Source organism: Orbicella faveolata, unplaced genomic scaffold, assembly GCF_042242905.1.
Source record: "Orbicella faveolata isolate gen_17 unplaced genomic scaffold, um_ofav_v1 contig_46, whole genome shotgun sequence".
NCBI lineage: Eukaryota > Metazoa > Cnidaria > Anthozoa > Scleractinia > Merulinidae > Orbicella > Orbicella faveolata.
In genome coordinates this window covers 33838560-33852433 of record NW_028301576.1, presented here as the reverse complement: position 1 = coordinate 33852433, position 13874 = coordinate 33838560, and the positions used below count along the sequence as shown (strand labels likewise).

The window sequence follows — 13874 nt, the reverse complement described above, 5'->3', positions numbered from 1 at the left end:
CTTGACAACAACTTTACTCCCTACAGTATTCTTGATTCCATTCCCTGTAGTTCAAATTTCAGGAAAAATATTTTTATGCTAGGCAATAATCAGATTCCTATTTGTGGACCACCTAGAGGGAAGGAAATTAGTTTGAAAGATTGGGAGCTTCATAAACTATGGGGTAAATCTACTAAATGTCTTCTAACTTTTTTGCAATGGAAGCAAAAAATTGCTACTCAATAAAATCAGGAAGTTAAAAACAATGGAGTGCTCAAGAAACAGAGATTCGACTCAGAACCTAATCAATAATTATATCATTTGGAGAACTGTTTACTGTAATCCAAAAGCTATATTTAACCTTCAATATTATTATACTATCTGTATATAACAAGAAAGCGATTCTTACTTACCCTCAAGGCCTGCAAAACACACAGAATCCAACCTCAACCCCTTTGCCCACCAGTGGCTCCCAATGATCGTCATCTCCTTCACCCTGATCTTCCAATTTCCTCTGTATAAGTAGTAAGAGAGACTTGTAATCCAGTGTCACTAAAATAAACATAAATTTGAGGTTAGCAAATATAGCACAATCATGCCATTTATTGAAGAATTAACAACTATCAAATAAGGATGTAACTGTCAAAAATAAACTAGTTTCTTCAATGCATATTTACAGCAAACCCTAGTTGCCTTTCACTTTCAGATGAAAGGCAAACTTTTCTTTAACATATACATAGACAGTGCAGTGCAGTTCATGACATAAGAGGGAAGGTTCAATTGAATTTGGAAAGGCCACAAAATTACAATATTACAATTTGCATCAGACTCTTGAGTGCTGATGACAAGGAATACTGATCATTTTTCAGGTCTATCCTGTAGCCCACTCAATTATTGTTATTGCAACATCAACTCAACTCCCCCATCCCCCCAAAAATCCTACTTACCAACAAACTTGATCTTGTAGCATGTGCCATCTACAGATAAACCTCTTTCTTTAATGATGTTTTTTCGAGATTCAATCGTCTGATAAGCTTTTGTATTTCTTCCCTGGAGAAATATGATCATTAAATAGTAGTATAACAAGCAACTTTAAGATGGTCCCCCTAATCCCCCCAGCATATAATGACCGCTTTAAAATATGTTACCTGTTCTCTTTGCAATTTCCAATTGCTAATGGATAAACTGAATCAGAACTCTCTGAATATGAGTGGTTGAAATTCACTGCAACTACTCCCTCAGAGACTTGATCTTTACCTGTTCAGTTAATCAAAAGGCTGAGTCACTGACAACACCTACATTACAGAAACTGTTGTGATGAGTGAATAAAGATGGTGAATTTTAAGCTCAGAAATGGTTGTATTACAAAGTTTATGTTAGTCAAAGAATTCACATCAACGAGGAATTCAGAAAGTAATGAAATATCTAACTAGTGTTGATCATGAACACATGTATTTGCTGTCTTAGGTTTTAAATATTTTCCTAATTATTCTACCTTTCACCAATTTCAATTGCTAATGATCTGTACACTAAATAGCATGCTCTTAAAACTAAACTGGCTAAAAAATGATCGCATCATAAACAATTCTGTTAACTAAGAATAGTTAACACAGTAGTAGACAGTTAATTGATTTAGTAGAAGTGATCATCAAAATTATGATGCTTAAGCTATAACAGTAATAAAAACAAAACTACACCAATAATAAAAAAAAACAACAAAGCAGAAAATAACTATAGCTACTGTAGTAGCAGTCTTAACAGCACTAATAGACTATAATTATACAACATTTGACATTACCTATTACCTGAGGTTAAAAATCATAGAGGGGTTTGCTGAGTTATGTAGTCTAGCTTCTCTGATTGTCCAAATTAGTGTAGGAGCTAGACCAACAGAATATTCTGTGATCCTGTACTGAGGATCTAGAGGCTCTATTTTCAAAAGAGACCTCACTGTTGAAAATATAACTGACTTGCATTCTTTGATCATGTTCTCTGTTAGGAGACGCTGTAGGTCACCATCTTTCTGTTGTTAAAAAGAAAAATATGACAATTGGCACCCTTAAGTGAGTTTGTGTGACTTAAGAACCAAAAATCCAAAATAAGCATAGCCAGCCATTAAGAACAAAATGCGGTAAATGATTTTCCAACCATCATGTTGCATATGGTGATTATCTCCAATTACAAACAATTATTGGATAAGGTTTTCGTGATATCCAGAATAATTGAGGATGAGGTATGTGTAGGGGTTATCAGCCAAAGGCGGAGGCTTCATTATTTTCTATATTTGTTACTATACATTGAACGAAAAAAAAAACGGAAGTCCTGTTTTTGCTTCTTCACTGATGGCAAGCAACACAAAGTGCACAAAGTTGACATGATTACCCTAAAAAATCATGCTCCGCAGTAATACATGACACGACTACCGGTGACCTTGAGTGTCCTTGACATGATTATTATATAATCTGCAGCTACCAGATGATGTCACAGGTGCTGATTTTGATTTTTTGAAAATTCACTGTATGCTTTTGGCCAATCAGAAAAGAGATTGTAGTGAGTTCTATGTATAATAAGCTGAATTAATGGTGCCTTTTGGTCAGTGCTTACTTGTGATCAAGGAGAAGGACAGGCAAAATGACATCAACATCAATTCCTTTTTCTGTTTTGACTCTGAGTTCAGCTAAATGTATCACTATTTTGTTTTTACCACAATGTGACGTCATCTGTGATCAATTACTGACCAGACGCATGACTCTATTTGTTAAACTGAAGTATCCATAGTTTGATTAGCAGCTAGGATTTGCATTTCTTGCTTGTTAAATTACAAAGTAGAAGAACAATGAGCCTACACTGTAAATCACAGAGTTTAAAGCACAATGTTCTCAAACAAATAAAACATAAACTTACCCCACTTCTTCCGAAATTTAGGAAGTTTAAAATGGTTTGCCAGCCATTGTCTGGTAACTTTGTCTCCAGTTTGACATAGACCTGTAGCCAATCTGGTGCTAGCATGGCAATCTGTTACTTCTGCTGAACCTGGAGAGTAAACGCGAAGTCTGCTGCAGCCTTGAGTCCTTTGTTTAGGGCAACAATCTCTACAGCTTCCGAAACTGCTGAACTCACAGCCAACTGGTGTTCCTGATTGCCATAAATAGATCTGTAGCCCAGAATGGCTCCCAAACTTAAATAAGAAGAGTTGAAGGCATTTTGGATCACATCTAAAGCAATGCTAGAAACAGATCTCATTTCTCATTTCTTGGTGATGGGTCCAAGCGAACTTTTCTCAACACTTTCAAGGTTCGATGATCTAATAAGTTTTGACGGCAAAGATGTTTCTGGAGGAATTTCCATAACTGCCAAGATCAAAACTTCCACTTCTCTAACTTGCTCTGGATAAAATTTTAGTTCCTTTTCAAGGATGGTGATTCTCTGGCTTTTTGGTGTTTGAGCATCGATCACCGAACCCACATTGTGATTGTTGACAGCATTGTTTATTGCGTTCATGACACGTTCAAAAACTCTGGATGACAAAAGTCCACTTTCTTTTGTCAACAACTGCTTGAGCAAGCCACCAAGGAGACCAAACAAAGATATGGCGAAGGCTTCTTGTGAACTTTTCACTGAAAACCACTCAAACGGGATGTGCTCTCTGTTGTCCCACCATAAGCTCCCAATTTTAACGTGACTAATTTTGCTTGGAAATTCCTCAAAAAAACTTTCCTTTAACAAACTGACCGACTTTTCGGCCCACAAGTTCACTAGACAAAGGGTACCATCTTTTCCTCTGGTTGAGACAAGAGCCATAAATACATTGGAGAGAAAAATCTCTCGTCTCCTTCGCAGAGCGTGCCATTGTGTTGGCACGCGAGACACAAATAATTTGTCTTTCCCGCAAAATTCATTTCAATGCCAAACAATTCAGTAATCTATCAACCATCCTCTTCTGGCTTTCATCTGATGAATTCAATAACCCAATACCAGGAAATGACACACGCCGATCGGCCCGAGGAGATTATTTTTAATCTGCTTTGTGTCCTTGTTGACATAATTTTCTATCCCCAATGTAATTACTATGTCACGTCACAGACGTTGTGCTGGGAGATTCCCGGTGACTCCTGAGAAGGGTTAAGCTCCTCGTGGATGTGTCCTTAGCAAGAATGTATTTTGTCAAGATATGGTTTTCCTATTGAATCCAGTTTGTTTTACTTTCTGGAATGCCTCATGTTTATAAGAGTGACATAAGTGTTGCAGTTTTAGAGACTTGATGACCTCCAAAACACTGGCTTCGATCAATTGAAAATCGTAGAATTGTTTGGACCTGTAGCTTTGAAGTTGTGGGAAGCAAGGTGGAAGGAAACACTTCATACAATTACGGATTTCACATTGTCACATGTTTTAAGTCGTAACTCCAAACAACCGATGTAAATTTTTCCCAAAGTTTGCAGTGAAATTCATTGGATAAGTGAAAAGGATTTGGTCCCTAACCAGTCTGCAGATAATGTTATGCGTTCATTATTGCACAGACTGTTTGTCGCACTGCTGATTTCCAAATCTTTGAAAAACTCGGTGAGTCTAACAATCTTGTTATCATGTAATTCTAAAGGATTAATCCTCGACTTTTATCTGAATCGAAAGAGAAATAAGTGTTGGTTGGCGGCATACAGTTGCTATCTATTTGCATATCAGTATAGCGGTTGAACACTTCTTGATTAATCACACAACTTTGCTGGCTATGTTGTAAATACTGCGGGATTGGAAGATGTAGGTTGTCTGTAGTATTTCTACAAATTGCTGGTTGGCTTTAAGCAGAAAATTTTGAAAATAGCATTTGAAAGTCTGCAGAACAAAGTCCACTGAGAGTTCTTCAATGGTTCTCACAGACTCAGTTCACTTGTTTCAGTTTGATAAAATCAACTATCATTTAAATCTTCACAGTAACGTGTGACCGATCATTGCCAGTAAATTGCACAGTATATTATTCTTTAAATCTGGGATATTGCAACAACAGCCGATAGCACTTCTGGAAGGCGTCTTTGTGCACGTTTCCAATGTGTATTGGACCATCCTGAAGGAAATGAGAGGACGTGAGATATTCAACCTTCCTGGGTAGACATCACAGTAGCCGCTGGACCCATTCTCCTCAAACTCGGTCTTGAAACAAAATGGCGTTGTTTTGGAGCTATTTTCAAGATTTCATTGGAGCACAGAAAATCGAGGATTTAACCGAATCCCAAAATTTTTTGCAGAAGTATTTCAAATAACAAGTAAAATTCATTTTAGGAAAAAAATTTTTGGGTTAGGTGCACTTTAAACAAGTTAAAACCAAGGATAGAAACATTTGTCTGGGCTGCACATACATCATGTTCAATAATTATTTATAACAATAAAGGTTCTGCAGTGATACAAGCATTCACCAGTAGTGAACACTGGCCCAACAAGCCATGTTCCTGCCTAAGAAAAACCAGCCGTGAAAGGGTAGTTATGTTACAAATTGATTAGACGATCTGCAAAAAATTAGTCACCAGGTTATACCTAATATTTGTGACTTGAAAGCAATCCCTTCAATGGTTATTGATAGAGTATAACATGCAGGCCTACTTCACTTATAATACTTGGACTGAATATGTTCACCCAACAATAAAGGTAAAATTGGCCTGCACATCTTTTAAAACTTAACTTACAAGACTGTCCCGGTGCTGATGCATCATGGTTGGTTGCCCTGGAATAGAGAATTTAATGCACCTTGCAAGATGCTTCAAGGCCTTGGCCAGAGTTTTTGTGAAGAGAATAGATAGGGTGGAGTAACATGGCACTGGGTCAATAATTAGATGTCCATAATCCCCAGTGCCATGATGATTACCAAAGAGTTTCTTTACGAGGAAGCCCCATTCTTTACACTCAATTTCCATGAAATATAAGTAAGGTGAGAGTGAAGATCACGGATAAGTCTCATGTGTAAAAATGTAAAATAAAACCAAAAGCGGTTTGTGATTCCCACTAGAATAGTTCCATGATTGTCTTTGTTCTGGTTACATGCTGGTTTTACTTGTTCAGTACGAAAAGCCAAACAAGCATCCTCAGATAAACAAGAAATGTTGCTAAGTGTCTTTCTATTTATTGATCAATAGAAACAAAATGCGGCTTACTGTTCTTCTAAGGGACAAACTTAAAGGCATAGAACTATTCACCTTTACATCATGTATATCAGTGGGGTTCTCTTCATCCTCCTGAAATACTTAATCATGTATTGTCAGAGTAATCTCTCTCCAGTCACTGCAGACCTTAGGATTAAAAAATAACTAACAAACAAAATGGGTTGTAGTTAAGCAAATAAATCACTGGAGAGCTTATTTTGGAAATTTTTGGGATCTTGACCTGCATGTCTCAACTTTAATTCAATTTACTGAACTAAACTGCTTATAATTGTTTTTAGAGATCTCTACATAACAACTACTGGTAGTAAAAGATTGTTGGTAAGACTAAGTTTTGCTCTTGCTCAACGGTGAGAAATAATTTTGATGCATGTCTCACTAACAGATGCCAATAATAAAAAAAACCCATTAAATCTGTCAATTTTTATTTATTCTACAAGGGTAAATATAAGCAATATTAATAAAAATAACAATAACAATAACACACATGTACCTTGCTGAAAACGTAATTTGAAGTTCAGCTGCATATGTAATAAGGTTCAGGAAATCCTCACACATTTCATGAACGTATATGAATTATTTAATGTTCATCAAGATGGCTGATCCGAGTTGAGCACATGGTAATTGAGCAATAACACCAAAGGGTGTTATGGGTAAATGTAACACCAAAGGGGGTTATGGGTAAATGTAACCCGCATGACGCGTGACATGTAACATGCTTTCTTCTCTTTTTTTTTTAAATCAAGGTTGCTTTCTGATCACCAGAATGCTAACAACCATAACAATAACGATAACAGGAACAAGGAAATAAAGGAAAACAACAAACAAAAATTAAAATCTCATTAATGTCTAAGACAGTTCCAAATGGTCTGATCATAAAGGGTCATTAATGTTCAAGGCCTTCTCCCACTTGACAGCAGCATCCAGTTCCACTGACAGTAACACCCACGCTTACAGCAATGGGTAGTGTTCTTCACCTGCAATGAAAATTCTTTGTCAATGCTCAGTCAGCATAACGGGCAGGTCGTCGAATGGCTCGACCACTACGAGTAACTGTTTGAGGTGCTGGTGGACTGGGTGACACAGGAGAAGCACGGGGAATTGGAGAGGGGGATGCAGGCGGTGGGGTGACTGGACAGAGTGATGAAGGCGCTTCAGAACCTGGCTCAGGTGGAACCGTTGGTGTCGAGGGAGTGGCATTTGAAGGCATAGGAGATGGACGAGCATCATTCGGTGATGCTGTGAAAACTGCGGATGGAATATATGATGGATGTGGGTTTAACGGGCTGGGTCGAAGCTTGTCAGGAAGGAGTGGAGTGGTATTAGTCTGATGTTGTGAGGCATTGGCACTTGAGGGAGGTGCCAGTTGCACTTGAACACGGTTTTGCCTAATTTGTCTGGAGCCAGTTTTGATACCGTAAGATCTAGGGCCAGCAGAGCCAATGATCTGTCCAGAGATCCATGCCTTCGAAGGTGAATTAGGGCGAGGTTTAGCATAGACATAGCTTCCGGGTGGAAAGTCTGGTAGGAGTTGTCCTGCATGTTTGTCGTAGGCTTGCTTTTGCTGTAATTTGCGATGCAAATGATCGGTTACTACTGTGTCGCGTTGAAGCTTGGATGGTTCCAATGTAACTGATGGCTGAGGCAAATTGCTGCGGAGAGCCCGGCCAAACAGTCGCTGAGCCGGAGAGAAGGTGTGACCAACAGGGGGAGTGTTGCGTACTGACAAGAGAGCCAAGTCTACATCTTTAGCTGTGCGGAGAATATGTTTGGCAGACTTCACAGCTGCTTCAGCACGACCATTGGATTGCGACCAGTATGGAGATGACGTGATGTGATTGAACTTGTATGTTTGGGCAAATTCTTTGAACTAGTCTGAGGTGTATTGAGCTCCATTATCCGTTAGCAACGTGTGTGGAATTCCATGTCGGCCAAAGTGTTGCTTGGTGGCTTGCACTACAGCTGTTGATTGAATAGATGAGAGGCGGTCAATTTCATAAAAGTCGCTGTAGTGATCAACTGTTACCAGATATGGTATGCCATTGAGCTCAAATAAGTCTTGTGACACCAGTTGCCAAGGTAAGGTGGGTACAGGGTAAGGTTGGAGCGGTTCCCGAGGGTGTTGTTGTTTATATTGTGCACAAATGACACAGTTCTGGCACATGTCTGAAACCTGACTGTTGATCCCTGGCCAGAAGACGCAACTCCGAGCATGTCGAATGGTGAACTCTGAGCCGCGGTGAGCAGCGTGCAGCTTGTGGAGTATGGTTGGACGAGCAGAAGAGGGGACAATGACGCGATCTTGTTTAAACAGGAGCCCATCATGTGAGGTGAGTTCATGACGGATGGCCCAGTATGGGCGTGCTAGTTCAGGAACCACGGCTTTGTCATTGGGCCAGCCAGCCTTAATGAGAGATTGCAGGGCAATTTGTTCAGGGTCTGTCATGGCTGCTGTTCTTAGCTCTTGAAGTGTGGCATCTTGAAATGCAGAAAGTTGAGGGGTGTCTGTTTCAAATTCAACTCGATAGACCACTTCGTCATGCACTTGTTTGTGAGTGGTGGTGGGTAGAGGGGCTCGAGAGAGTGTCAGCGATGTGGAGTGTTGACCCCTTGTGGTACTCAACGCAGAATGTGTAGCGTTGAAGAGTAAGCATCATGCTTTGAAGACGGCGTGGAGCGGAAGCCAGAGGGCGCTTGAAGATGGTCTCCAGAGGCTTGTGATCACTATGTACAATCACATCCGATTTGCCAAAGAGAAGTTGGTCAAACTTGTGGAATGCATGAACAATGGCTAGAGTTTCCTTTTCAATTTGAGCATATCGTTGTTCTGTTTGGCTGAGAGAACTTGAGCTGTAGGCTACCGGTTGCCACAAGGTATCGGAGGAGTTTAAAGAACAAGTGGCTGGTTGAAGAAGTGCTGCACCAAGGCCATATTCCGAGGCATCAACTTGAAGTACCACTGGGGCTTTGACGTCAAAGTAACGGAGACATGGAGCTTGAGACACTAACTCCTTCGCTTGTCGGAGAGCTTCTGTGTGTTGGTCAGCCCACAGGAACTTCTGATTAATGTGAGTGAGATCATGGAGAGGACGTACCACCTCACTGAGGCAGGGGCAGAACTTTGATAAATAAGTAATTGTGCCCAGGAAACACCGTGTGGCTGCTTTGTCCTGAGGTTGAAGCATGTTCAGGACTGCATTGGCAATCTCATTACTGGGCTTTAGTCCTTCAGGCATGAGGGTGTGACCCATGAAGGGTGCAGAGCAGGTCTTTAACTTGACTTTGTCTGGATTGAGCTTTAGGTGATGCTGAGAGAGGCGGTCTAGGAGCTCAATTACTGTGCAGTCATGATCATGTGTGGCCTCTTTTAGCGATGTGCCCCGACCTATGACGATGATGTCATCGGCAATGTTGACAACACCCTCCAAACCACAGAGAACATCATGAATGCGACGCTGGAATTCCTCAGGAGCTGAACTGATGCCAAAGGGAAGTCGAGTCCAGCGGTAACGTCCCCAGGGTGTGTGCATAGTAGTCAACTTAGAGGACTCCTCTGTCAACTTAATTGTTTGAAAAGCATCTTTAATGTCAAAAGTTGAGAAAATCTTAGCCTGATGAAAGCAATGAAGGTTCTCCTCCAGAGTGGGGATGGGGTATACTGGTCTGAGAATGGCTTTGTTTATGGTCTGGGAAGGGTCTAAACAAATGCGAACTTTGGTGGGCTTAGTTGCTGATGGTGGGCGTTCACGTACCACCATGTTTGATATCCAGGGTGTAGGTTCATTCACTCTAACTAGTTGACCTGTGTCGATCAGTTTGTCCAGTGCCTCTTTAATGATGGGTAGCTTTGGTGCAGCGTAGCGATGGGGCGCAGCTTGGATGGGCTTAATAGTAGGATCAAGTGTCAGTGAGTAAGGTTCTCCCAGTTCACCCAGCCCCTCAAATAGATGGGGATAGTTAACTTTAATAGAATCAAAAGTCAACTCACCAAGAGGAGGTAAAGAAGGTGTGGAGGTGACATGGAGTTGATTGACAGTGTCCACATCATAATTCAGGATACCCATGCGAGTACTATCAGCCAGACCCAGTAGGGGTGCACAGTAGCTTTGTGCTGTTATAACTTGAACCAGTACATCATAGATTTTGCCTTGGCGAGTACAGTGCAATGTGGTTTGACCTCCAGTTGGGATGATGGATTTGGAGTAGTCAAGGAGACGAACATTGGAAGGTTCAACTTTTACGGGAGGCATTTTCTGTAGATCTGTAACGTGTATGGTGTTACATCAGCACCCAGAGTCCACTTGAAATCGGATGCGGCGAGTTGTTGTTGGCGAGGGAGTTGGGCTAAGATCCAGATCCACAAAGATTCCCTTGGGTGCAGACTGAACCTGCGCTATGTCATGAGTGATGACATAAGCGGTGCTTGACTGAAAGCCTGTGTCTGCCTGGTGCACTGTATTAGCAGCAGATGCTCGGTAAACTTGTTGCCAGTGGCCCCTTTTGCCGCAACGATGGCAAGTATCATTAGCTGCTGGGCAATCACGACGAGCGGCGTGTGGTGTGCGACTGCACTACAAGCAGGTAGGAGAGGCATGAGACTGTGAAGCAGGGAGACCATGTTGTTTGAAGGGACGGCGAGGAGTTCTGGACTTGATGGCATTGGGTGTGACCTTGTGTGCTGTATCAGTTGTGTCCTCATTTGACACGCTGGGTGTGAGCTGGTGGACTGATTCCTCAAGCTGTTGTTTAGTGATAGCTGATTCAGTTTTGAAGCCAGCCTCAAAGTCCTGAGCCTTATTGATGACTTGTTCAAAGGTTAGACAAGCCAGGTTCTCCCGTGAGATTAGGTCGCTGCGAAAATGCTTGAAGGTGTCATTTAGTCCAATTACAAAAATGTCTCTCTGTAGCCTGTCGTCGACTGCTGAAGGAAAGTTACATTTGTGGTACTCCAGTCGCACTGCAGTGTGCCACTGTTGGATACTCATCCCGGGGTCCTGTTTTAAGATGCGGAAAAAGTTATGAGTGCATTGGATGATGGGTTCGTCGCCAAGATAGTGGTTGGAGAGTTTAGCTAACCATTTGGCAGGATGTTGTTTATCTTCATCGGCAATTTGGGAGTCGATGGTTGTGGTAAGTACATCCCATTCGGCCTGAGGGAAAGCTCGTCGAAGAGCCGCCATAACTTTAGGCCATTTCGCTTGTATCCAGTAGTCGTTGCTGTCCACATCTTTGGCGGAATTGATGTAGTCTTCCATGATGCAATAATCCCTGAAGTTTGCAATGAAGAATTTAAAAGCTCGACGACGATCCTCTGAGCTGGCGTCAAACACAGGTCGATCTTTACCCATGATGTCAGAGGGGAGGAGAGTCCCAAACAACGATGAGTCGATCGATGAGACAAGTAGATCAGTAAGATCGGAAAAGAGTCGAAACCATGTTGAGTTGATCGATGGAAGAGAGACGGAGAGTTCGAAGCGTTTATAGAACGAGTCTGAATGCAATCAGTCACGAGAGACCAGGCTGAATTGTTGAAGCCTTGGGTTCTTCACTTCTGACACCATGTCATAAGGTTCAGGAAATCCTCACACATTTCATGAACGTATATGAATTATTTAATGTTCATCAAGATGGCTGATCCGAGTTGAGCACATGGTAATTGAGCAATAACACCAAAGGGTGTTATGGGTAAATGTAACACCAAAGGGGGTTATGGGTAAATGTAACCCGCGTGACGCGTGACATGTAACACATAGCTTGCAAAAGGGTCTTGCTGAACTTGAGGCTGAACTTTGTTGGACTTCTCCCTTTTTCTAGGCCCACTTTGGACAACTCCAAGCTTATCAGATAAACTTAATTCCAGAAACTTGGCCTCTACCTCCTTTTCCTTCCTTTCCCACTCTTCTATGGAGCAGGTTAAGAACTTTTCAAACTCTGAAAGCAATGAAAAACTGCAACATCAGCATAAACAAAGAGCCTTGCTGATATAAGCACTAGAGCACATTAAAATTGGCCTGTTATCTCAATTTTAAATTCAGTTGCCTATTATCAGCAAGGGATTCATGCAGTTGTCTGAACCTACTTCTGATGATTGATCAGTTGCCTGAGAACCTTAACTTTAAATATAGATATAAAACAAGGGAAACTGCCCATCTATTGCCAGGTGTGCTAGCCACTTTTTAAATGAATGTGCCCAATGTTCATTCTGGTATTTGAAACTATTTGGTGCTTGCCATTTCATTAAATTCTAGTTCTCAATTAATTGTGGCAGAGTAACAGAGAAACAAATAAAAAATAAATAAATGAGCAAATAATTTAACTTCAGAGCTCTTCATTTTGTAATTTTTACTGTTTCTTGTCTAACACCATGGTCTCTTATCACCTCATCCTCCCCTCCAGGATTTCAGTGAGATACTGCAAATAAATCCATCTTGAATCATGCAATATATTACAGACGATGCAGCAAGACTAGCTTGTACAAACCATGGGAACATTTAAGGTGGCTCAATACAGTTTTTTGGGGTTTTATTTTAGACTTGTAGAACTAAGTGCAATTTTTCATGCTTGGAACTGTTAACTAGTGTTGTTTTGGATGGCTGTGCAATTTTTAACTCTCCACCGTACTTTCATTGTGTGTAAGCCATAAATTAAGGTTGTGCTAATCTGTTGCATAGCAACAAACTTGACTTATTTTTCAGCGTCAGTTGCATCTATCTTGAAAACTAAGTCGGTGACCCCATTTTTTTCTAAAATCTTTTTACCACAGAAGAAGAAATGAGTAAAGATGTCAAAAAAATTCAGTGTTCAGGGGTAGATTTTGCTTAAATTAAAAAAATGGAAATTTTCAAGCTGGAAGAATTCCACTCCACAATTTTTTTTTACAATTTCACATGTGAATTCCTCTTTTGCTGTTGAATAATCTTTTGCATTAAAAAAGTAGGGACACTAGATCAGTTTTTGAGATATTAGGTTTGTGGATAAGGATTGATCTTGTGATGCCTCATGCCGATGCCTCATGCCAAAGTGCATGCTAGAGCCCAGGTGTCTAACAGAGATATTACTGTTTTGAGCCACCAAAATACCAACTGAACATAATAAATATGATTACAAACCAAAAGGATAGGTCAACAGTGACAGAATAGATTTATATTGTAATATTTACAGTACACAAATAAAGGTTGACCCAAAAGGAGAGATGAATATCGTTGTTACCTTAAGCCATCCAGCCTTAAATACTGTTTGTTATGACTATCTTAACAGACACTTTTGTAGGTAAACAGCTTTGACAAAATCCTATACAAAAATCACACACTGCTGAGTGGCCAAGGACAGATTCAACGAGTAAGAATTAGTATTTTTTCTAGCTTTTCTGCTTTAGGCCTTCCCTGTTATGAATTGTGGGTAGATCATAGGGCCAATGATTGTCACTTCTAGTATTGACCTCTCACTGGTGACCATTCTTGCATTTATTGGCAGACTTCTTTCTGACTTTTATTGTTGGGCCAATACAAGTCCACACTTAAACTATTGTGACATTTTTGATGACATTTTATTCACAATAATGATGTGTGAAAAACTTAACACAACTGTTTGGCTTGATGTCCGCATAGCTGGCCAGCCTCAAATTGCCCAAAGATACGTAAACATCCAAGCAATCAGCTAGAAACTTTACAAATTGCCCTCTGGACTTAAAAAATAACACTTATCTCACCAAAATATACATACAAAATAGATATGATTTTAAATATA

General features: G+C 40.5%; 1 protein-coding gene and 1 long non-coding RNA gene across 2 annotated transcripts; both read right to left on the bottom strand.

Moving 5' to 3' along the window:
- Nucleotides 1–394: 394 nt before the first annotated feature.
- LOC110042770 (uncharacterized) lies at nt 395–1061 on the bottom strand. Its single transcript, XR_016203454.1, has 2 exons — nt 927–1061; nt 395–531 (listed from the first exon to the last, which is right to left on the bottom strand). It is a non-coding gene; the product is annotated as an uncharacterized LOC110042770 (long non-coding RNA).
- Nucleotides 1062–6847: 5786 nt separating this feature from the next.
- On the bottom strand, nt 6848–11864 carry LOC149099926 (uncharacterized). Its single transcript, XM_089278379.1, has 2 exons — nt 10117–11864; nt 6848–7105 (listed from the first exon to the last, which is right to left on the bottom strand). The coding sequence occupies exon 1, from the start codon at nt 11474–11476 to the stop codon at nt 10700–10702; it is 777 nt and encodes a 258-aa protein (XP_089134505.1). The 5' UTR covers nt 11477–11864; the 3' UTR covers nt 6848–7105; nt 10117–10699.
- Nucleotides 11865–13874: the final 2010 nt, after the last annotated feature.

What these genes read in the sequence shown, in the direction of transcription:
- LOC149099926 (XM_089278379.1), bottom strand. Translation starts at nt 11,476, where the DNA reads ATGGGTAAAGATCGACCTGTGTTTGACGCCAGCTCAGAGGATCGTCGT.